We start from the raw sequence: 24,146 nt of genomic DNA, 5'->3' as shown, positions 1-24,146 counted from the left end.
ATTTTAACAACATAAAAGTAAGTAAATAAATAAGTCAGAATGAATCGTTACAGAAACACAGGCATCATCAAAATAAGCATATTTAGTTACTGATGCCAGGAGAGTTGATGTGTAGAATTTTACAATGGAGTGAACATGAAACACTCGATGCCGTCATTTCCTCTGATATCCACCTGCCTTATCGATCCTCACGCGAATGGTGTCTGTAATGATGGTAATTCACTTTGCAGGCTGACCCATTCAGAGCACTGAGAGGATATTGAGAAATTAGCTGGACCTGAATTGAACTTAAATTGCTTTGATTGAATTACTTGGAAATGTCATCCATCACCTGGCAAAGCAAAAAGGGCCATTATTTGATGCAGATGTTATTCTTCATGGGCACTTGTCTCCATCTAATCTGAATTGCAGGGCCAAAAAGTCTATCACTCGTATATTACTAGAAACACCTTTTAAAATAGTTGTATATCAACTTGATCATGTGAAGTTAACACCAAGGAATGTCCTATAGATTCTTGTATATTCCTTTAATACGACATTCCATTAAGATCAATGTATTACTTATGATACAATATTGTGACTGGACTACAGTGACATAGATCAAGCCAATTCAAATGTAATGAAAGGAGAGTGGAAATCGAATTAAATTGTCTTTAATTGAAAAATCAACATCTTAAATTGTGGTAGCCAATTGGGATGTTTTAACAATAAGTCAAACCCAAGAATAACGGGCACAATTTAAATATCAGAATTTAAAAATGGTGCATTATGAAGTAAACATTTCATTATGACATGTCAACATGATTTCTGCTCAGCAAAGTCGTTGTAATATGTAAAACAATGATAAATAAGCACAAAGTCTTGGAGAGAAGCAGGGATCCTGTTTAATCTAGTGGGGAAATGGCACGCCTGCTGGTACGACGAAGAATGGCGCCAAATGAAACAACAAAAAAAAAAAGGTGTGGGGGGGGTGGGTCTGCTGGCATGAATTATCAATGCACTCTGTTACTGGAAGCACCATTATAAAGACATTAAACCTCTCTTCTTCTGTCTCCTATTATCCATCAGATGAGGGAAGCAGGAAACCCAAAAGATCTGTAGGGCCCTGCGATAAATCATTCACTCCATTCAGTAAGGAGCATTTTCATCTTAGTCACATAGCCATGCACTATAATGGATAGAACTGCACAAATCATTATCCACTTTAAGAGGCATTGTACAGGTCGGTCTCTGCCATTGGCATAAAAAAAAAAAAAACATTAAATTAAATGCTGTCATCATTTATTCACCCTTATGTTGTACCAAACCTGTTGTTCTTTCTTCCATGGATCCCAATAGGGATATACAGAATGTGCGTTTAACTTTCATTGTGTGGAAACATTGCCTAACTGTTTGTGTTCCACGGAATAAGAAAACAAAAAAGTGTTTAGGTTTGGAACACAGGCAGGGTGAATAAATGATGACAGAATTTCAGACACTATTGTTTTTTCCTACTTTCGCAGGATGTATTTTGTGGTTGGTTGAGTATTCAAATGGCTGATCTTTCCCACCAACTGTGCATAAAATCCTAAAATCCTAACCTAACCCTAATCCTAACCTCTAAGCTCATGACCTGACCCCATCATTGTACTGTCAATAACCATATAATGTACATGCGCTCACCCAAGAATTGCTGGTGTGGAAAAGCCTCACCCACATTTATACTTAGACTACCATCTGGTGGTGGTTTTATTTAAATAAAAACTGTCTAGCTGTTCTTGAAAGGTTCAGTCAGGCAGATGCACTTCAAAATAACATTTTCAGTCATCTATTTGTTTTGTAAAACCATTAAACATCTACAGAAGTGTCATTTGAACACATCATCAGACAGAAAAACACAAGGTGTTTAAATATGTTGCTCTCAATTTGATGTCTTTCTAATAACACATAATATTCAGTTTGCACTACACAGTCTTTGTATATTTTAACTTTATTTACAGAGATTTTAACATTCATATTTTTCTTTTTTTGGAGAAACAAACATAAACAGGCTTCAATCAGTAGACCAGTGTTATTTTATAAATAATGGCATTTTCAATATTAATAAAATATTTAGAGAATACATCAGATCAATGTATTTTAGGATTATATTTGGAATACTACTACATTCAGATTTTATATTGTTAAAGGTGCTGTAAGTGATTTTTTTCATGGAAAGGTACGCAAAAAAATTTCTTTCACCCTGAAAGATATTAATGAAATAAGTGTAATGAGATATCTCATCGGTCTTTGTGACAGCTCTAGACTCTGTAAACAGCAAACCAAAATGTGTCCACTGGCCACGGTCTCTGACACTTTCTGCCTGTCAATCATTTTTTACATTCTCATGTTATTGTAGTTGCAGCGAATTATTGAGGCTTAATGCCATTTTTAAGCCATGTTGCTCATAACAGTTGTCAGTTGAGGGCGCTATTTTGCTGCTGTTGTTTTTGACAACTGCTCCTGCTCAATGTCGGTCTCAAAAAGCTCATTTGGTATCTTTGGAGGGTGGGGTTTTAGAAAGAGGGGGTGTGGTTATTCTAGAACAGCCAAAATAGCTTACAACACCTTTAATATAGATTTGATGATATACTGTACATATTTTATTAATTTAATATAGTAACTACTTTACCCAGAGATACTTCTTAAACTTTTGTCTTCATTATCTTTAACAACTTTGATTTACACTTCATATGTGCTATTTAAAAAAAAAATCACAATTTCTGTTTTTTCACAGAGTGATCCATTACGGTTTTTGGAATCAAGTTCCAATGTGAGGATTTGTGGTTCGCACTCGGCTTTTTAAAAGCAACAACATCTGAAACAGCAGATGTGAATGTAGACACAAAAGATAAAGACGAAACTGTCAAATATGAAGCACAAAGGAAACGAGACAGCTGATTCACTCCTCGCGGTGCAAAATCAAGCCAGCACATTCAGGGCATCTGTTAGTATCTTGAGTTCATCTTTAATGGACTCCAGCCCTAACTTGACTTTCAACGGGTTGTCCAGCACTTCTATGCTGTTTGTGTATGGGTCAAACCTCACGGAAAATGGTCTCTTGATGCGGGTCACATATGCTCTGATAAAAAAAATAAAATAAAACAAATACACACATACAGTACTTGTAATTAGTTTTATATAAATAATTGTAATTGCACACAGTTAAGAATAAATTAAGTAAATTTAAATAAATGTAAATTTAAAGATTAAATAAATGTAATAAATATCCTTCCCTATCTGTCACTCACTTGACGTTGTGTCGATGTAGTGACACTAGGGGTCACTCTTGGGAGCCTCAAACACCTCTGTTTTTTTTAAAAAAGGCCAATGAGAATTGGCGAGTGGAAAGGAGCTGGTATGCAACCACTCATTCAGATTTTCTCTTCGGAGCCGAGCGGTTGTATTCAGTGCACTGAATTCAATTCCCTCCAAAGATGCACCTCAAAACTGCTGGATTTACGGTGCATTTCAGCAGCTTCTCCCCCTCTGCACCCGTGGAGAGCAGAGAACACCCCTGGGCGCTTCGGCAGAGCGAAAATAAGAGAGTATATTCTAAAAGAGTATATTTTCATTCACAAAAAGAGCGGCGCACACACGGAACGTCTTTTTAAAGATGCCTTTCCGTTTGTGTGTTATTCCTGGTTGCGGTCGTTATCTCTCCGCTTCTGACGGCCACGATCGCTGTCTTACGTGTCTGGGCACTGCGTTCGTGGATGAGTCATGTCCTCATTGCGAGAACATGACTATGGCAACGTTGCGGGCTTTCCCGGGTGGCCGCGAGCTTTGGGCTAGAGTGGAACCCTCCACTCTCCCCTGAACCCTTGCGGCTCGACAATTGGTTCCTGGGCTCGGGGCGCCCCCGCCCCCGTTCCTTTCTTCCTGGAAGTGCATGAGGAGCTGACAAGATCGTGGGAGGCACCTTTTACTACCCGGTCCCGGTCTTTCAGCTCCCCTGCTCTCGCTACCCTCGATGGTGGAATGGCCAGGGGATATTTGTTGATCCCCCAGGTGGATAAGGCGAAGCTCCAGTCCAGTGCCTATAGGTTTACATCATTCCTGACGACTGTGGCCTGCGGTGCCGCTGGACAAGCCGTCTCCGCCCTACATGCCATGGCTTTCCTGCAAGATCACCAAGCCAAGGCACTAAAAGAACTGCACAAGGGTAGTTCTGACCTGGGATTGATGCAGGATCTGCACTCGGCAACCGACCTCGCTCTCCGGACGATGAAGGTCATGACACGGTCTCTCGGGCAGTCCGACTCGGCTACGTGATTCAGTTCGCCAGGCGCCCGCCCAGGTTCGGTGGCGTCCGCTTCACCTCGGTGAAGGGCGAGAATGCCGCTACTTTGCGTGCAGAAATCGCTACCCTTCTGCGCAAGGGCGCAATAGAGCCTGTCCCTCCAGCTAAGATGAAGAAAGGGTTCTACAGCCCTTACTTCATCGTACCGAAGAAAGGCGGTGGGTTGCGACAAATCCTGGACCTGCGATTACTGAACCGGGCTTTATCAGACTCCCGTCCAAGATGCTGATGCAAAAACGCACTCTAACGAGCATCTGGCATCAAGATTGGTTCACGGTGGTAGACCTGGAGGTACTGCCACATCTTGGTCTTACCTCGACACAGACCCTCCCTGCGGTTTGCCTTCGAAGGCCAGGCGTACCAGTACAAGGTCCTCCCCTTCAGCCTGTCCTTGTCCCCTCACATCTTCATGAAGGTCGCAGAGGCAGCCCTTGCCCCGCTAAGGGAAGTGGGCATCCGCATCCTCAACTATATCGATGACTGGCTAATCCTAGCTCACTCTCGAGAGTTGCTGTGCGCACAAAGGGACCTCGTGCTCTGGCACCTCAGCTGACTGGGGCTTCAGGTCAACTGGAAAAAGAGCAAGCTCTCCCCGGTCCAGAGCATCTCTTTTCTCGGTTTGGAGTTGGACTCAGTCTTGATGACAGCGCGCCTCATGAACGAGAGCACGCAGTCGGTGCTGAACTGTCTGAAGGTGTTCAGACAGAGGACAGCGGTTCCACTGAAACATTTTCAGAGGCTCCTGGGTCATATGGCATCCTCAGCGGTGGCCAAACCACTTGGGTTGATGCATATGAGACCGCTTCAGCACTGGCTTCAGACTTGAGTCCCAAGATGGGCATGGCACCGCGGGACATATTGCGTGACCATCACGCCGATCTGTCGCCGCCTCTTCAGCCCTTGGACCGACCTTGCATTTCTACGAGCAGGGGTTCCCCTAGAGACGGGCTGGGGCGCCAATTGCAACGGGCACACAGCCGCCGGCTCCTGGACTGCCCATCAACTGCGTTGGCACATCAAATGCCTAGAGTTGTTGGCAGTACTGCTCGCCCTGCAGAGGTTCCGGCCGTTGATCCAGGGCAAGCATGTGTTGGTCAGGACGGACAACACAGCGACGGTAGCACACATCAACCGTCAAGGTGGTCTACGCTCTCGTTGCATGTCACAACTCGCCTGCCATCTCCTCCTCTGGAGTCAGCAGTGCCTCAAGTCCCTACGAGCCACTCACATCCCAGGCGACCTCAACTCCGCAGCAGACACACTGTCACATCAGGTTACACTCAGGGGAGAGTGGAGACTCCACCCTCAAGTGGTCCAGCTGATTTGGAGTCGATTCGGTCGAGCACAGGTAGACCTGTTTGCTTCCCGGGAATCCTCCCACTGCCCCCTTTGGTACGCCCTGACCGAGGCACCCATTGGTATAGTTGTGCTGGCACACAGCTGGCCCCCTGGACTACGCAAATATGCGTTTCCCCCAGTGAGCCTACTTGCACAGACCCTGTGCAAGGTCAGGGAGGACGAGGAGCAGGTCATCTTAGTAGTAACCTACTGGCCCACCCAGATGTGGTTCTCGGATCTCATGCTCCTTGCGACAGCCCAACCTGACGAATTCCTCTGAGGAAGGACCTTCTTTCTCAGGGACGGGGCACCATCTGGCACACGTGACCAGACCTCTGGAATCTCCACGTCTGGCCCCTGGACAGGACGTGGAAGTCCTAAGTGGCCTACCACCCGCAGTGGTAGACACGATCACTCAGGCTAGGGCTCCCTCTACAAGGCGCCTGTATGCCTTGAAGTGGCGTCTATTCGCTAAGTGGTGTTCTTCCCGAGGCGAAGACCCCCAGAGATGCACAGTCGGATCGGTGCTTTCCTTCCTGCAGGAGAGGCTGGAGGGGTGGCTGTCCCCCTCCACCTTGAAGGTGTATGTAGCTGCTATTTCGGCTCATCACGATGCAGTAGATGGTAAGTTCTTGGGGAAGCACGACTTGATCATCAGGTTCCTGAGAGGCACTAGGAGGATGAATCCCTTCTGACCGCACCTCGTCCCTTCGTGGGACCTCTCTGTAGTCCTTCAGGGTCTACAGGGAGCTCCCTTTGAGCCCTTGGAGTCAGCTGAGCTTAAGGCACTCTCTTTGAAGACTGCCCTCCTGACTGCGCTCACTTCCATCAAAAGGGTAGGGGACCTGCAGGCGTTCTCTGTCAGCGAATTGTGCCTGGATTTCAGTCCAGGTTACTCTCACGTGATCCAATGTGATGTGCCCAAGGTTCCCACGACCCCTTTTAGGGATCAGGTGGTGAACCTGCAAGTGCTGCCACAGGAGGAGGCAGACCCAGCCTTGGCATTGCTGTGTCTGGTGCAAGCTTTACACATCTATTTGGATCGCACGCAGAGCCTTAGAAGCTCCAAGCAGCTCTTTGTCTGCTTTGGTGGACAGTGGAAAGGAACGCTGTCTCCAAACAGAGGATCACCCACTGGGTCATTGACGCCATCGTGATGGCATATCAGGCTCAGGATATGCCACCCCCTGTGGGGTTACAAGCCCACTCTACCAGGAGTGTGGCGGCCTCCTGGGCCCTGGCCTAGTGGCGCTTCTTTGGCAGACATCTGCAGAGCAGTGGGCTGGGCAACACCCATCACCTTTGCAAAGTTCTACAATCTCCAAGTTGAGCCAGTTTCGTTGCGTGTATTGGCTGGCATGAGCAGGTAAGTTCCCAGGACAGCTAGCCGGGTATACCACTTGCGCATAGCGCCTTTCCCCTCCCTTGAGGTGAAGACGTGTGCTCTTTACTCCCAGTTCACTTAACACAGTTCAGATAGTTGTGGCATTTTGTATAGGGACCCCTAGTGTCACTACATCGACACAACATCGAGTGAGTGACAGATAGGGAACGTCCTAGTTACTTTCGTAACCTCTGTTCCCTGATGGTTTAGTTAGTCAGCATTTTCTTTGTTTATGGAGTGTTTTAATCATCGCAAATAAATGTTGCATTTTTTTTGTAATGCAATTTAAATTCATTTATTCATTTATTAATTCAGTTTTTCATTAATTCCTAAATAATTATATCAACCTGATCTCATAAAAATGATGTAACTGTGGCGAAATTTCAGCAAAATGACTTTACGCTATTCATTACACGTATTGCGGTAGTTCAATGGTGAAATGTCCTCTGTGTGAAGCTCTACTGAGTTTTCCATCCATCCATCTTCTAAAGCCATTTGTCCTATGTAGGGTCACAGGTAGTGCTGGAGCCTATCCCAGCTGTCTTGTGCCAAAGGCAAGGAAACTGTCCATACACATAAACACTCTAAATCTCACCTACAGGCAATTTAGAATTTCCAGTTCACTGAAGCTGCATGTTTTTGGACTGTGGGGGAAACCCACATGTTTTTTATGCCACCCCTCTACTGAGTTTTAAATCAACAAAACCAAATTTAACAATTGGCTGCTGGCAATGACGATGACAAAGATGATGATGATAAGAACCCAAGTGCAATTTATTAATAAACATGAAATCCAATAAACCCTAACATAAACATGAAACAAAAACAAAACATGAACTTGACTTTTACATGGCGTGACTATGAACCAATCTACATCAACAATACTTGACAAAGGACAATGGAAAACATGAGGGCTTAAATACATGGACATGGGAGAACAAGGACCAAGGACTGAGGACCAAGGTGGAGCCGGAGGGAAGGAGGTCCCCGGTGGAGCTGACGGATCGGAGGGACGAGGCGCAGCCAGAGGATCGGAGAGCCAAGGTGGAGCCAGGTGACCGACAGACCAAGGAGGAGCCGGAGGGACAAGGGACCCTGGCAAAGCCGACAGGCTGAAGGACCGCAGTGGAGCCAAGAGAACGCAGAGCTGAGGCAATGTCGAAGGACCGACAGGCCAAGGTGGAGTCCAGGGCTTGGAGGGTCTAGGCGGGGTCAGAGGGTTGAAAGGTCCCCTTGCCTGCTCAGGAGAACTAAGGGTGGGCACAAGGGCGGGAACCATCTCCAGGTCTAACTGCTCAGATGTGGCCATGACATGGCATGGAACAGACTCAGGCGTGGCTGTGACGTGGCATGGAGCAGGCTCAGGCGTGGCTGTGACGTGGCATGGAGCATGCTCAGGCATGGCTGTGACCTGGCATGGAGCAGGCTCAGGCATGGCTGTGACGTGGCATGGAGCAGGCTCAGACGTGGCTGTGACGTGGCATGGAGCAGGCTCAGGAATGGCTGTGACGTGGCATGGAGCAGGCTTAGGCGTTGCTGTGACATGGCATGGAGCAGGCTGAGGTGTTGCCGTGACATGGCATGGAGCAGGCTGACATGTTGCTGTGACATGGCATGGAGCAGGCTGAGGCATTACTGTGACAAAGATGGCACTAGCTCAGCGGCCATGACGTGGAACGCTGGCTCGGCGGCCATGTCGTGGAACGCTGGCTCGGCGGCCATGTCGTGGAACGCTGGCTCGGAGGCCATGTCGTGGAACGCTGGCTCGGCGGCCATGTCGTGGAACGCTGGCTCGGAGGCCATGTCGTGGAACTCTGGCTCGGCGGCCATATCATGGAACTCTGACTCGGCATCTGCCTCCCCCACAGTGAATGTAGAACCAGTGATCTGCAGGGCAAGGTTGATATACTGAGCGAGGCTGAGGGAACTGCGACCGCCAGGCATCAAAGTGGAGACAGGCTCATTTAGTCCAAATCGGAAACAGACTTTGAGGGCAACCTTACTGAAGTCCACCCGGCAGGCCAGAGCGCAGAAGTCCTCCACATAGTCCTCCAGGGGATGATTCCCCTGACGAAGGTGGAGGAGCTGGATTGCTGGGTTCATTGTTTGGTCAAGTATTTCTGTAACAATTGGCTGCTGACAATGACGATGACGAAGACGATGATGATAAGAACCCAAGTGCAATTTATTAATAAATGTGAAATCCAATAAACCCTAACATAAACATGAAACAAAAACAAAACATGAACTTGACTTTTACATGGCATGACTATGAACCAACCTACATCAACAATACTTGAAAAAGGACGATGGAAAATATGAGGGTTTAAATACATGGACATGGGAGAACAAACCAATGAACAAACAGATCTCTGAAAAAGATAATTAAACAATAAACCAATGAAAACAAGACACATGAACATAGAGGGAAAACAGGAATCACATGACTAGGGAACCACATGACATGAACCAGGAACTAGAATTTTCAAAATAAAAGACATGAAATACAAGAATCAACAAAATACACATGACATCAACCTCCCTACCTTAAACCTTAAACCTAACCGATAGTGTCTTAAAAAGCAAATGTAAGACAGACAACTATTTGCTGAAACAAATACATCATTTTAGGGGGGCTTCTATGACACTTTCGGTTAACTTTATTACCTCTAATGTTCATTTCACCAGGAAACTGTCACAATACGTACAACGAGCCATGTAAAAATCATTTTGCAAAAATTTAGGCATAGTAACATGATTCTATGAGACCGGGTTGAATTTTATAAGATGGCCACACCTACAGCACTCTCAGCAATGGAGTATTTGTGATGCAACTGACCTCAGTTTATCTGTGGCATCGGAGAAGCTTTCGGACACAAAATAGACGGGTTGGTAATTCTGGTCTTGGTATGACTGAACAGCTACAGTGTCCGGGTCAAACTCTCGTCTCTCTGGCTCATCTGAAAGTGAATGCTGAGGAAATGGAAAAATGTCTAATGCTAATGACATACGACAAGAATTCAAGGCTGAAATCTACTTAAATTACTGACTGCCACCTACCACCAGCTCGCCGTAAGAAGACAACAGTCCTGCACCATACGCTTTGATTGTCCCTGCCTGTTTACACAATCCAAACTCCACTGTGAACCAATAAAGCTTCAAAACACACAGGAAGAATCACATTCAATGCTATTTAGCTCATACATGGAGATTGCATGATAAGATATGAGATGCTTTATACTCACTGTCGACAATTTCTCAATGTCTTCATCAGAGGCTCCAAGAGAGGCCAGGCCAATACTCTGAGATGGGAAAAAGAGATTTTAGCATTTAGTACTAAACACTGCTTAAGTCAAGGACTGATTATGTTAGTAAAAATTAGGTCTTTTACCTGGGAAAACTGTGCAAACGTTCTATCAGCCAGTATAGGTACATGACCAAGAAGTTCATGGACACAGTCCCTGGAAAGAAAAGCATATGGATGATATGTGATGTGCTGTATGTATCATAACACATCATCATCTTCACAATGTTAATTTAATACATTTGCATATGCTTAAAGTTTCAGTCAGTATTTTTTTCCTTATAAAACTTTACAAAAGAAATGAATAGTACAAATGTGTTTAAAATGATGTTCCTGTACACTCACATGAGATCCAGTCATATAAGTAGACTAGAAAAAAATGATTTTATTTTACATGGAGTGTGTCATAGCATGGTAAACATATTAAGATTGCCAGCAGAATACCACTTTACAAATTACTTAGAAAGACATAGATTTTTGCTGATAACCGATAGTTCCAAAAAGCAACTATCTGCACTGATTAATCAGTAAAACTGATATATCGATCTACCTCTACTTTCTAATGCTTCTAAATTAATCATGGCTGAAAGTTAGTTGTGCATTTCTACAACTGAATCACTAACTGAAAACTTATGCATTTACTTGATGATGCATCCACACCACTAGGTGTCAGTATAAGTCTGTATAAGTCCAAGACGGCTGCCATATCAGCCAGCGAAACATAAACAAAAAAAATGACAAAGTACTGTGTACATAATTGTACAAATTAGTTAGCTATAGGTGTGCATCTCAATTTTATTCATAATTTTTGTATGATAATAAATAACTAGATATGTATATTTTCTAAAAATATGTGAGTGGTGCTTGCCGTGGCAAAACTCGACACCACAATGTCTCACCAATGTTCTCAGTACACCACCCCAAGAGCCCACCCCATGTCTCTGTGATGTTCTGTAGTTGGTAGGCTGTTACTAGGGTGTTCTGGGTGGTTGCTAGGGCATTGCTAAGTTGGTGCTAGGGTGTTCTGAGTGGTCGATAGGGCATTGCAAGGTGGTTGCAAGGTAGTTGCTTAAGTGTTCTGGGTGGTTGCTAAGGCATGGCTAAGTGGTTGCAAGGTGGTTCAAGGCAGTTGCTTAAGTGTTCTGGGTGGTTGCTAAGGCATGGCTAAGTGGTTGCTAGGTGGTTGCTAGGTGGTTGCTAGGCAGTTGCTAGGGTGTTGCTAATGTGTGCTTTGGCATCTCTTACGGTTCAGGGGAGTGCATGGGAGAGGATGCGTGCCGTATGTATTGCGTGCACTGGAACACACGGAAAGCCAGACTGGCCAAAAAGTCTCGTGCCGAGAGGAGACCTGCCACCGGCCTCAGCTGAAATCCAGTGTGCTCTTTATGAAGAGAGAGAGAGATTGTTTAAATGGTTAGGAGAGAGTGGGATTTTGGTAGAAATGTGAGAAAAGCTTCATAGAAAAAGTGATCACAGAAAAGTTTTTGTTTTTCTGCTCTACTAATTCAAAATGTCTATTTTCTCCTAACCCTAACACTGACCCCTTAGGTGGGGCCCTTCTGATATCACAGAAATGTAAACAGACATACTACATATTAAATATGTAGTAAATTACATATTAACGTAATTAATTTTTTTAATGTATTCCACATAAATAATATTAGTCTGGAAATATAATGTACCTAAAAGTGATTAATTAATTGAAAGTCAGTAACTGTAATCTGATTACGTAAAAATGTAATGCGTCACACTATTTTATTTTACTTAGGAATTAGGTTACAGTAACCAGGGTTGGGAGTAAATGAATTCATGTTATGGGATTACATATTTAAAATACACAATATTAGTAACTGTATTCCACTACAGTTACAATTTAAATTGTTGGTAATCAGCATACAGTTACATTCAAAAAGTATTTTGATTATTGACAAGATTGCTTTGCATTTTATAGTAATTTCTTTCATTTAACGTTTAGTATATTTAGTTGAAAAACATTTATTCATATACACTCACTGAGCACTTTATTAGGAACACCTGTACACCTACTTATTCATGAGATTACCTAAACTGCCAATCATGTGGTAGCAGTGCAATGCATAAAATAATGTAGATATGGGTCAGGAGCTTCAGGTAATGTTCACATCAACCATCAGAATGGGGAAAAATGTGATCTGATCATTGATTTCGACCGTGGTGTGATTGTTGGTGCCAGATGGGCTGGTTTGAGTATTTCAGTAACTGCTGATTTCCTGGGATTTTCACGCACAGCAGTCTCTAGCGTTTACCCAGAATGGTGCCAAAAACAAAAAACATCCAGTGAGCGGCAGTTCTGTGGACGGAAACACCTTGTTGATGAGAAAGGTCAATTCAGAATGGCCAGACTGGTTCGAGCTGACAGAAAGGCTACGGTAACTCAGATAACCACTCTGTACAATTGTAGTGAGCAGAATAGCATCTTAGAATGTACAACACATTGAACCTTGAAGCGGATAGGCTACAACAGCAGAAGACCACATTGGGCACTTTATTAGGACCATAGTGTTCCTAATAAACTGCTCAGTGAGTGTAAATGATGTGATCCGAAGAGCGTTTGAATAGCGGTGAAACACTTTCTTATGATGTATTACATTCATACGAGCAGACAGAGCACTTTCACACTGGTATGAGTGAAAATGTGGATATGACGTCATTGAGGAATCCACATACGATCAGAAAAAGAAGTTGTTGTGTATCTGTTGGATTTCTAGTAAGACCTTTGATATTAAGGCAAAGATGTACTGCAAAAATCTTATTCTTGATGAGAATTTTTGCATTGTTTTTCTGACCTTACCTTACCGACCTTGAGTGATCTAAAATAATACTTCACAAATTACATTTTACAGCATGTACTCACAATATATATACCGGAAAGTATTCTCAGCGCTTCAATTTTTCCACATTTTGTTATGTTACAGCCTTATCCAAAATGGATTAAATTCATTATTTTCCTCAATTCTACAAACAATACCCCATAATGACAATGTGAAAGAAGTTTGTTTGAAATCTTTGCAAATTTATTAAAAATAAAAAACGAAACAAATTACATGTACATAAGTATTCACAGCCTTTGCTCAATACTTTGTTGAAGCACCTTTGGCACCAATTACAGCCTCAAATCTTTTTGAGTATGATGCTACAAGCTTGGCACACCTATTTTGGGGCAGTTTCTCCCATTCTTCTTTGCAGGACCTCGCAAGCTCCATCAGGTTGGATGGGGAGTGTCGGTGCACAGCCATTTTCAGATCTCTCCAGAGATGTTCAATCGGGTTCAAGTCTGGGCTCTGGCTGGGCCACTCAAGGACATTCACAGAGTTGTCCCGGAGCCACTCCTTTGTTATCTTGGCTGTGTGCTTAGGGTCATTGTCCTGTTGGAAGATGAACCTTCGCCCCAGTCTGAGGTCCAGAGTGCTCTGGAACAGGTTTTCATCAAGGATGTCTCTGTACATTGCTGCATTCATCTTTCCCTCGATCCTGACTAGTCTCCCAGTTCCTGCCGCTGAAAAACATCCCCACAGCATGATGCTGCCACCACCATGCTTCACTGTAGGGATGGTATTGGCCAGGTGATGAGCGGTGCCTGGTTTCCTCCAGACATGACGCTTGCCATTCAGGCCAAAGAGTTCAATCTTTGTTTCTCATGGTCTGAGAGTCCTTCAGGTGCCTTTTGGCAAACTCCAGGCAGACTGTCATGTGCTTTTTACTGAGGAGTGGCTTCCGTCTGGCCACTCTACCATACAGGCCTGATTGGTGGAGTGCTGCAGAGATGGTTGTTCTTCTGGAAGGTTCTCCTCTCTCCACAGAGAAATGCTGGAGCTCTGTTAGAGTGACCATCGGGTTCTTGGTCACCTCCCTGACTAAGGCCCTTCTCCCCCGATCGCTCAGTTTGGCCAGGCGGCCAGCTCTAGGAAGAGTCCTGGTGGTTCCAAACTTCTTCCATTTACGGATGATGGAGGCCACTATGCTCATTGGGACCTTCAGTGCTGCAGAAATTTTTCTGTACCCTTCCCCAGATCTGTGTCTCGATACAATCCTGTCTCGAGGTCTACAGACAATTCCTTGGACTTCATGGCTTGGTTTGTGCTCTGACATGCACTGTTAACTGTGGGACCTTATATAGACAGGTGTGTGCCTTTGCAAATCATGTCCAATCAACTGAATTTACCACAGGTGCGCTCCAATCAAATTGTAGAAACACCTCAAGGATGATCAGTGGAAACAAGATGCACCTGAGCTCAATTTTGATTGTCATGGCAAAGGCTGTGAATACTTATGTACATGTGATTTTTTTCGTTTTTTATTTTTAATAAATTTGCAAAGATTTCAAAGAAACTTCTTTCACATTGTCATTATGGGGTATTGTTCGTAGAATTTTGAGGAAAATAATGAATTTAATCCATTTTGGAATAAGGCTGTAACATAACAAAATGTGGAAAAAGTGAAGCGCTGTAAATACTTTCCGGATGCACTGTATTCTGTAATCTGTAGTGGAATACATTTCAGAAGTAACCTTCACAACCCTGACAGTAACTAATTACTTTGTAATCCGACAACATGATCACACGGCAAGTCGGCATGTTGTTTCCAAAAGTCCCGGTACCCTAGGATCGGCCACATTATGCCGACTCACTGACAAGTGCCGTCTCCTATTAGACGTTTTTGCATCGGCTCCTGCACTTTGCATCTGCTGCTTAGGAGACTCAGGTTCGGATCCCACTTCAAAACCAGGAATGAATCGTGTTTGCATAATCGTGACGAGCGCAATTCAGAGGTTGTATTTTTCCATCTAACATTACATTTTTACTCCACTGATGGTTTGGTTTAGGTTTGGGGTTTGGGTTTGGGGGTTTAGTTTATAAAATATGTATTCCTCTTCACTGTATTACAGCCTGTACAGCTGAGAACAACTCACATTACAACTCGCTTTTGGCACCCCTCTGTGGACATTATACTCGTAAAATGGAGCACGAACGTGCCCATAAGCCAAACATCACTTTCCGCTTTGGCCACTGGGGGGCAGTGTTTGAATTTCGGTAAGCACAGACCAATTTAACTAAAGAAAAGTCAATCTACAGTTTCTGATTTCACCTTGAGATCAGTCTGAATCAGATTACACCCAACACTGTCTATAGTCATAAAATAATTATGTTATCTCCTTATTTTTCTGCCTATATGAAGAGAATTTACGGCAGCAAAACAACTGTGATTAATAACAAGTTGCATGGGGCCTGGGTAGCTCAGTGGTAAAGACGCTGGCTACCACCCCTGGAGTTTGCTAGTTCGAATCCAGGGTGTGCTGAGTGACTCCAGCCGGGTCTCCTAAGCAACCAAATTCGCCCGGTTGCTAGGGAGGGTAGAGTCACATGGGGTAACCTCCTTGTGATCACTATAATGTGGTTCGCTCTCAGTGGGGCGCGTGGTGAGTTGTGTGTGGATGCCGCGATGGATGGTGTGAAGCTTCCACATGTGCTATATCTCTGTGGTAACGTGCTCAACAAGCCATGTGATAAGATGCGTGGGTTGATGGTCTCAGACGCGGAGGCAGCTGAGATTTGTCCTCTGCCACCTGGATTGAGGCGAGTCACTATGCCACCACGAGGATTTAGAGCACATTGGGAATTGGACATTCCAAAAGGGGAGAAAATAAAAAAAAATAACTTAAAAAAATAACAAGTTGCATGACAATTGTATTGTTGCCATTTTTACCTGCCTCTGAGATGCTCAGAAAATAATGTTCTTGGACATAAAATCATGGATGTCCTTTAAATGAAAATAAAACAGAGATTATTATGTTTGGTCCCACTCCTACCCGTGATTTTAATTTAGGACATCTTGCTTATCACACTAAACCGTGTGTAAAGAATTTGGGCTTTTTATTTGACAGTGATCTTAAATTAGATAAACTCGGTTGTCAGGTTTAGTTTTTTCATTTAAGACTTTTAGCTAAAGTAAAGCCCTTTCTCTCAAATAGATTTTGAAAGCGTGATCCACGCTTTTATCTCGTCATGTTTAGACTACTGTAATTCCCTGTATTATGGAATTAACATCTCCGGTCTGTCTTCAAATGGTCCAGAATGCTGCTGCGATACTGCTCAACAGCTGTTGTATAAACTGTGCTCTATAAATACATTTGACATTGACACTGACTTATGCTCTATGCTGGTTATTGTACCTTTTAGGAAGCGGGATACGTCCTCTAGTTGAGGGATGTTATCGGGGCTGTAGCCACAGTGCTTCTCCAGTAATTGGAATGCCTCTAAATGTTCACTACAGGCGTGAGTCGTGTACAGATCTCTCAGGGTTGAGTAAACCTCACGCCTGCTTGCACACAACAAACACAAATACAAACTGAGAACTTAGATCTTATATAGTTGCAAAAAGGGATAGGACATGTATCTGGAAAAAAATTGAATTATAGTGGAGGAAAACCATGATGCACTACAGTTATTCTGCTCTGAAGTGACTGAGTTTGTCAGGAGCATGGAGCAGAGTCATGTATCCATCCATGGTGAAGGGTTTATTCTTAAAAGTGTAGTTTACTCAAAGACAATAATTATGTCATCATTTACTCCGTCATGTTGTTCCAAATCCACATGAATTTCTTTCTTAAGTGTTTGTATCAGAACTGGGGAAAAGAAATCATCTCACCATGTTCCTATCTCCTCTTCTGTGTACTCCACTCGAGGAATGGTCTCACCGCTGGATAGAGACAGGAGTCAATAAAAAAAAAATCAGTGAAGTGCCAATATTTCCAGAAAAACAAAGGTAAATATTATTGTTAGAACATACTGTTTGTATTTAAAGGCAATGTCTCCAATCATCTTCCTTCGCTTTCGGTAAACAGGGTCAGTGAAGCCCTGCAAAAAAAAAAAAAAAAAAAAAAAAAGGTTCTAAAACATTTGGATTAGCTTACCACCGTCAATAAAATTGTATTAGCCGACTCTCTTCTGACTGTCTGTCATCTTGGACAAGATGTGAGAATTTGAAAGAGGTCTGAAGCTAAATAGATTTTGAACTTTAAAAATGTTGTGACATTAGAGTCTAGTTAAATAAGAAATACATGCTTCTATAAAAGATTGCTATTAGTCAGATTAGGGAGAAACTAATGCATTACTTACTGGATGATCGGGATCCAGATCGGGATCATATTTGGTGACAAGATGATGGCACTTATCCAGTTCAGCTATTTTTATGGGAAACCAATGAACTAAATAAAGACATAGATACAAAAACAAAGCTTAACTTACTGTCAAATAAAGAAAAGAAAAGCAGTTACACAGCATTTTCACTGACTTACATTTAACCTCTTTTGTGGTTTTGACGTCCTCTGCACTTCTCCTTAGGGAGCTGATCAGTGTGTTTACATCTGACAGATGCACCTCACACTGAACATAATATTCCAGATCTTCCAAACCATCCTTGGGCTTTCGAGTGGGTCTGGTCTCAAGATGATGGATCTTGGCTTCAAATGTCTGTGGTGTTTAATAGGTGAACATCAGTTGTTCAGAATCACATTCAGGGAAATAAAAATGCTTTAAAATAACAAGTCAAAAGTTTTATGTAGCAACTTTCAATACTTTTCGCCATATTTATTTTTCTATATGTACACTAATAACTGACTTTTTACTGATATATTAGATTTCAAACCAAAGACTACACTGAAAAAATGATAACAACCTGCAATTGTCACCTCAAGGATCTATTTTACTTGATGTAACCCATAAAAATTACTTTCATTGGTATAAAAAAACTAATTTGTCAGGTTTAGTCAGAATAACCTCTTTAATGCATAACTCGGGTCTTTAGTGACCCGGGACCTCGTTCCACCCCCTGTACCTCATCCATTTTTTGGAGTTGCCTGCACATTTTTAGTATTCCTCAACCTTGCTCTTTTGAATAATGTAAAAAATATATAATAATAATAATAATAATAATAATATTATAATAATAATTAAAAAATAAATAAATTACAACTGCTTAATTACCAAGTGTATTGGGTCATTAAAGACCAGAGATATTTAATTGTGTCTGTAGGGTTTTTGCGCTTCCATAAATAATTGTTTTAGGATAAAAAAAATATAATCACATACATATTGTGTAATGTGTACACATTGTGCACATACATATTATTAAGGCTGTCAAAGTTAACGCGTTAATGCATGCAATTAATTTTAAAAGTTTAATACGTTAATTATTCTTAATTGTGATTAACGCATGTACCGTTAATAAAGCATAAACCAGCATATAGACCTACAGGGGCCGGAGAAGGGCGGAACCTTTGCGATGTGTACTTCCGGAGTCATTACACCGACGCACACACCACAAACACACACAACAGCCGTGTCAGTCATCAAATGATGTGGAATGACCTGTTAACGCTATTTGTTGTACAAAACAAGCACAAATGGGAAAAATCAAGTACTTTGCAGCCTCTATAAGGCACAATTTAATTGCCACAGAAGCACATCAAGTCTTAACTATCACAAAAATGCAGAACGAGACATTTGCAAATGCTTTTCATGTGGAGTTCAAAGAGGTATTTGAAGCTGGCGTTGACACCCTGATGCAAATCATGAATGCGGCTTCACGACTGATGTAACAAATCAGATAGTCATAGTCTGCTGGCTGATTAATATTGTGGAGGATGAGAGTTTCAGAAATGTAATGCGCATTGCAATGAATATGCAACCAATGGGGAGACTAGTTCTTTCAATTAGTCAAACTCCCACTTAGACTTTGTAAAACGTTTAAAGGAGCTGTAAGCGGTTTCAGCGGTTCTATTTCCTCGAGACTGAGCTGTTGGACTAGCCACGCCCCCTTTTAAAAAAAAACAAAAAACAAAAAAAACTAACTCCAAAGATACCATATCTTTAATGGGAGCAGAAATGGTTGTTATAAACAACAGCTGCAAAATAGCTCTCTCAACTGACAACTGTTATGAACAACATGGCATAAAAACACATTATGCCTCAATAATTCACTGCAACTACAATACTATGAAAACATGCAAAATGATTTTTGTTTGCTGTTTACAAAATCTAAATCTGTCACAGAGACCGGTGAGATATCTCAGGACACTTATTTCATTAATATCTTTCAGAGAGTAGGAACATTTTTTTGCATACCTTTCCATGAAAAAATAGCTTACAGCATCTTTAATGTTACATGGATTGGAGCATTTCAGTCTTTATACTGTGGAAGGATTTGTTTGGAAAATGTTAATAAAGCATTATATTGTCACATATTGTTTTGTTTTCTTTCCTAAGAAGGAAATAAGTGCAGTTTGACAGGAATATATATATAAATTTCAGTACTTTCAAAATCTGCGATTAATCACAATTAACTTTGAAAATTTATGCGATTAATCGCGATTAAAAATTTTAATGTACTGACAGCAATACAAATTATACATGCTATTTCTTACTCTAGGTGGCACTAATGTTTCAGTGATTGACTTGATTTACATTTGACATTGCTATTTGATGAAGAAGCAACTTGGAAGTAAACTATAGCAAGTGTAACACATGAACAGTATAATATGACTATTGTCATTTGGGTGTCCTACTGAACATCTATGCCCTACATGTGCATCTATTTAGACTCAATATGTAGCTTATGTGTAGATTATGTGTTATGTTTATCTTAGTATGTGTTTGACAGCCAGTTGCATCTCATGAAATTTCAGTGAATCTGAATCCTGTTCTATATTTGTTACATCATCTCTTTGATATAGGAAAAATAAACATCAAAATACATCAGAATATATTATTACACAATCTGGGTATGCAATAATGTTTGGCATAACACCCCTGAATGTAAGGGCTAAATAAAATGTTTGACTTGAATAATTACCTCATGAAGCACACTGTTTATACTGAAAATTTTTTTTGATTAATGTAAAAATGTTTCATGTCAATCTAAATAACTGGTTTGATTGAAGAAAATAAGATTATTTACCATCCCTGACTGAATCAGCATGAATAAATTAGGTTACAAGAACAAAGCTAATTTTAAGATTTAGATCAGGTAGAAATTAACCCTTAAGGTAACAATTGCGAACATTTTTTTCAGTGTAAGCATTACCAATAAAGTACAAAAAAATGAATACAAATGGATAGCTATTTTTATCATAATTTGCTATCCTAAAGGACTAGGATTGAGTAAGAATCCAAATATGGAAAAAAAAAAAAAATCTTGTTTGTAAGTTTTTGTGTGTTTTTTTTTTTTTTTTCAGAATGTCAGTTTATGAAGTGGAGTCTTCTTAGAGTATTATTTGAATCCATAAGCTCATTTATGATTGGTCCCACATATTTTGAAATCAGGAGTATCCATTATCAATCATTTAGCATTTGTTTGAGATTTTTAAAGCAAAAAATAAATAAATAAATAAATAAATAAATAAATAAATAAATAAATACTAAAAGTGCTCTTAAGTTTTAAAATAAATAAATAAATAAATAAAAACATCAGGCTTACCTCAAAAACCTTGAGGGTGCGGGACAGCGCTGGGCTCTTTGAACTCCTCAGACAAAAGAACAGACTGAGCAACGCTTTTCCATCGCTCTCCTCGAACACGATCTGCTCGCTCAGTCCCGCAACCTCCGCCGCTGCGGCCGCCGCCTCGCGCTCTTTACGCGCGTCCTCGATCAAACTCTGCCGCCTCCCCACAAACTTCTGAGACTATTTAAAAGGACGAGCGGACATAGTCATTATGATGGCTTCGATTAGTATATGCATCTAGACTGAGGATAATAATGTAGCCCTCCTTACCCTGTGGACATCAGATGGAGGTGATTTACATCGCCAAAAGCGCTTAAGAACTTCAGTGCAATCTATGTAAACCTGTCGTATAGCTTAGACTTAATAATTTGCCCTTAAACTGTTGTTTCAGCTACTTCTAAAGTGATTTCCAAAGCGTTTGGGTCCACTCATCACCGCGTAATGCTGTGCGTAAATGGCGAGTCCTAATGTGGTTTCATTTTTACGCAATGCATCAACAAAGAAAGACAGGTGCGTCTCATATATAGGGTAAACATAATCAATAATATTCGAGAAGAAATAATTACGTCACAGTAAAAACAGTAGTTTTTGTTACTTGTTTTAATAGGCTATATATGAATGTTTTGGCCTTTCCGCGGATGCAGTAGGTTTAGTCAAAGTTCCTGAATGGTGTTTTAAATGAGTGCCAGCAAGTGGATGAATTATCACCTTTCAAATAATATTCCTGACTTAAAGAAAACCATTTAATTTAGATGTTGTCACATGAAGCACATTTTTGGCTAACATATGTCAGTGTATTGCATGTCATTGCATTAATAAATAAATAAATATATGCAAAATTTTGTGTATATATATATATATATATATATATATATATATATATATATATATATATATATATATATATATATATATATATACTCCATTCAGCTGATATATAAACAGTACTGTGCAAAAGTTTTAGGCACTTGTGAAAAATGTTGCATAGTGAGGATGTCTTCAAAAATAGTGACATAAATATTTTTCATTTATCACTTAATGTCATACAAAGTCCAGTAAACATAAAAAAGACTAAATCAATATTCAGTGTGACCACATCTGCCTTTAAAACAGCACCAATTCTCCTAGGTACACCTGGACACAGTTTTTCTTGGTTGTTGGCAGATAGGATGTTCCAAGCTTCTTGAAGAATTTGCCACAGTTCTTCTATCTATTTAGGCTGTCTCAATTGCTTCTGTCTCTTTATGTAATCTCAGACAGGCTCGATGTTCAGTGGGGGCTTTGTGAGGGCTATGACATCTGTTGCAGGGCTCCCTGTTCTTCTATTCTAATCTTTTCTATTTGCAAAAGAAATGTTTGGGAGTCTAACATTTATATTTCCTATTGACACACTAAAGATGAAAATATAAATAACCATCTTAAGACAAATGCTTATGTGAAACATCTTATGTGCCTAAGACTTTTGCACAGTACTGTGTGTGTGTGTATATATATATATATATATATATATATATAAATTATACTAGTAATTTTCTTAGGACTAACTTTTTTTAAACTTTTAACTGACTGGTCCTTAAATCAGATTCCCCCAGATGCCCACCAAACCAGCCTATCCAAATTCCCTTTGTCTTTATTTTCAACAGTACTTTAACTTTTTTAACTAAATGCCACTTGATTATATATTTTGCTTTCTAAAGTTGTTAAATGACATTCATTTATAAGAGTGGCTCAATTATCCAACTACTTTTTGAAGCAACTGTATTTAGGCTATGCATCTGTATTTATTAGCCTAATTAATCTCTCTCTCTCTTTTCGGAAGATAGATAGTTATAAGAAGTGAATAATGTAGATTTAAAAAAAAACTATTCTTACCGTAATAGAATCGGAGCGCTCGAGTTCAGACGCGGCTCTTCTGATGCTCTTTGTGGAAGATGTGGAGCTGTTTGAATTCGGCATATTCAAGTTATTAGCCCGCGAAACAGTATAATATTGTGCTCTCGTGGGACTGCTGGACACTTTCTTCAACCTGTAGCCTTCTTTTTCGCTTATTTATAGAGGTATATTCTTCCTTACTGACGTCAAACTGACCCCCTCCTTCTCCGTCGTTGAACATCTTGAAGCCTCTTGCGCCGCATTCTTCATAATTTGATACTTCACATCACTGTACGTAACTGTCTGTTTACATGTTTACATTATTTTTTCATTTTCCACTTATTGATGTATGAGCGTTACACAACCTGCTTTAGCCTTACAAATAATCTAATTTTTTATTAATTTAATTTGAATATCACTGATTCACATAACTTAAAATGTAACTGTTAGTTTGCTGCTTCATTAAATAGCCTAATGAAAAATAAACTACAATATAAATATTTTATTATACTTAAATGTGACTTTTATTTATTTATTTATTGTCTTTTTGGCAAAAAGAGACTTGCCAGCTAAAATCCACAGAAATCTAAGTTATTATTTTACTGTGTTTAAAATTCTGTAAAATAAATAATTATGTAGCTTTTAACAATTCAGTGAAATATATATATATATATATATATTAAGGCAAACTCATCCTTAAAAACCACTGATCTTCAATGAAAGCATTAGATGCTTGACATTTAGTGGAAGCTTTTTGATGTAAAGTCACATACACCAATTGCAATGACAGTGAGCAAAATGTGCTCAAGGGCACAATGATACCAGAACTGGATTATGTGTCACCCACTATTTAGGATTAAACCTTTAACCTTTGTTTTAGCAGCCAAGACCCTGAAACATCACCTGGCCACCCCTGATGGTCTCACCTTGATGTAATGTGACATGCTTAAGTAATCTGCCATGCTGAATACAAATTCTCTGCCATTTATAATACATAAACTGAACATAATTAGGCTGTATAATATTGTGGAGTTGGCTCTGTCACAGCTGGATTAATCTGTTGGATTTGTTTGAACAAAAACTTGACCTTTTAACAAAAGACTCACTATCCCAAAAAAAAAAATGGACAGATTCATTTTAATTGACACTCACGCCGGTCTTCATGTTCTTATTTTCCACACATGAATTTAAATGCGTATTGAGTGTAAAATGTATTTTATTCCAAATTATTACAGTGAATGTTGTAAATATAATTGTTTGGCTCGTACTGCTTTCATGATACACAGTTTACTTACACAGTTTGCTTTCCTTTCTGGTTCTTTGAATATGTTTTTGTTTTTTTGTGTGTGTGTGGGGGGGGGTTGTTGATGAGTTTTTCCAAATATTCAGTA

At 40.8% G+C, this 24,146-nt stretch overlaps 1 protein-coding gene across 1 annotated transcript; it reads right to left on the bottom strand.

Annotated features, from left to right (window-relative positions):
* Positions 1–1,957: 1,957 nt before the first annotated feature.
* Positions 1,958–22,879, bottom strand: LOC127435640 (tyrosine 3-monooxygenase-like). Its single transcript, XM_051689251.1, has 13 exons — positions 22,756–22,879; positions 20,860–21,063; positions 17,681–17,855; positions 17,502–17,590; positions 17,173–17,240; positions 17,032–17,082; positions 16,556–16,701; positions 11,593–11,728; positions 10,435–10,504; positions 10,289–10,345; positions 10,104–10,199; positions 9,883–10,016; positions 1,958–3,100 (listed from the first exon to the last, which is right to left on the bottom strand). The coding sequence occupies exons 1-13, from the start codon at positions 22,837–22,839 to the stop codon at positions 2,941–2,943; spliced, it is 1,470 nt and encodes a 489-aa protein (XP_051545211.1). The 5' UTR covers positions 22,840–22,879; the 3' UTR covers positions 1,958–2,940.
* Between the last annotated feature and the right edge of the window lie 1,267 nt (positions 22,880–24,146).

Source organism: Myxocyprinus asiaticus, chromosome 46 (assembly GCF_019703515.2).
Source record: "Myxocyprinus asiaticus isolate MX2 ecotype Aquarium Trade chromosome 46, UBuf_Myxa_2, whole genome shotgun sequence".
NCBI lineage: Eukaryota > Metazoa > Chordata > Actinopteri > Cypriniformes > Catostomidae > Myxocyprinus > Myxocyprinus asiaticus.
Note: the sequence above shows the minus strand (reverse complement) of the source record. Positions and strands in the feature narration are given on the sequence as shown.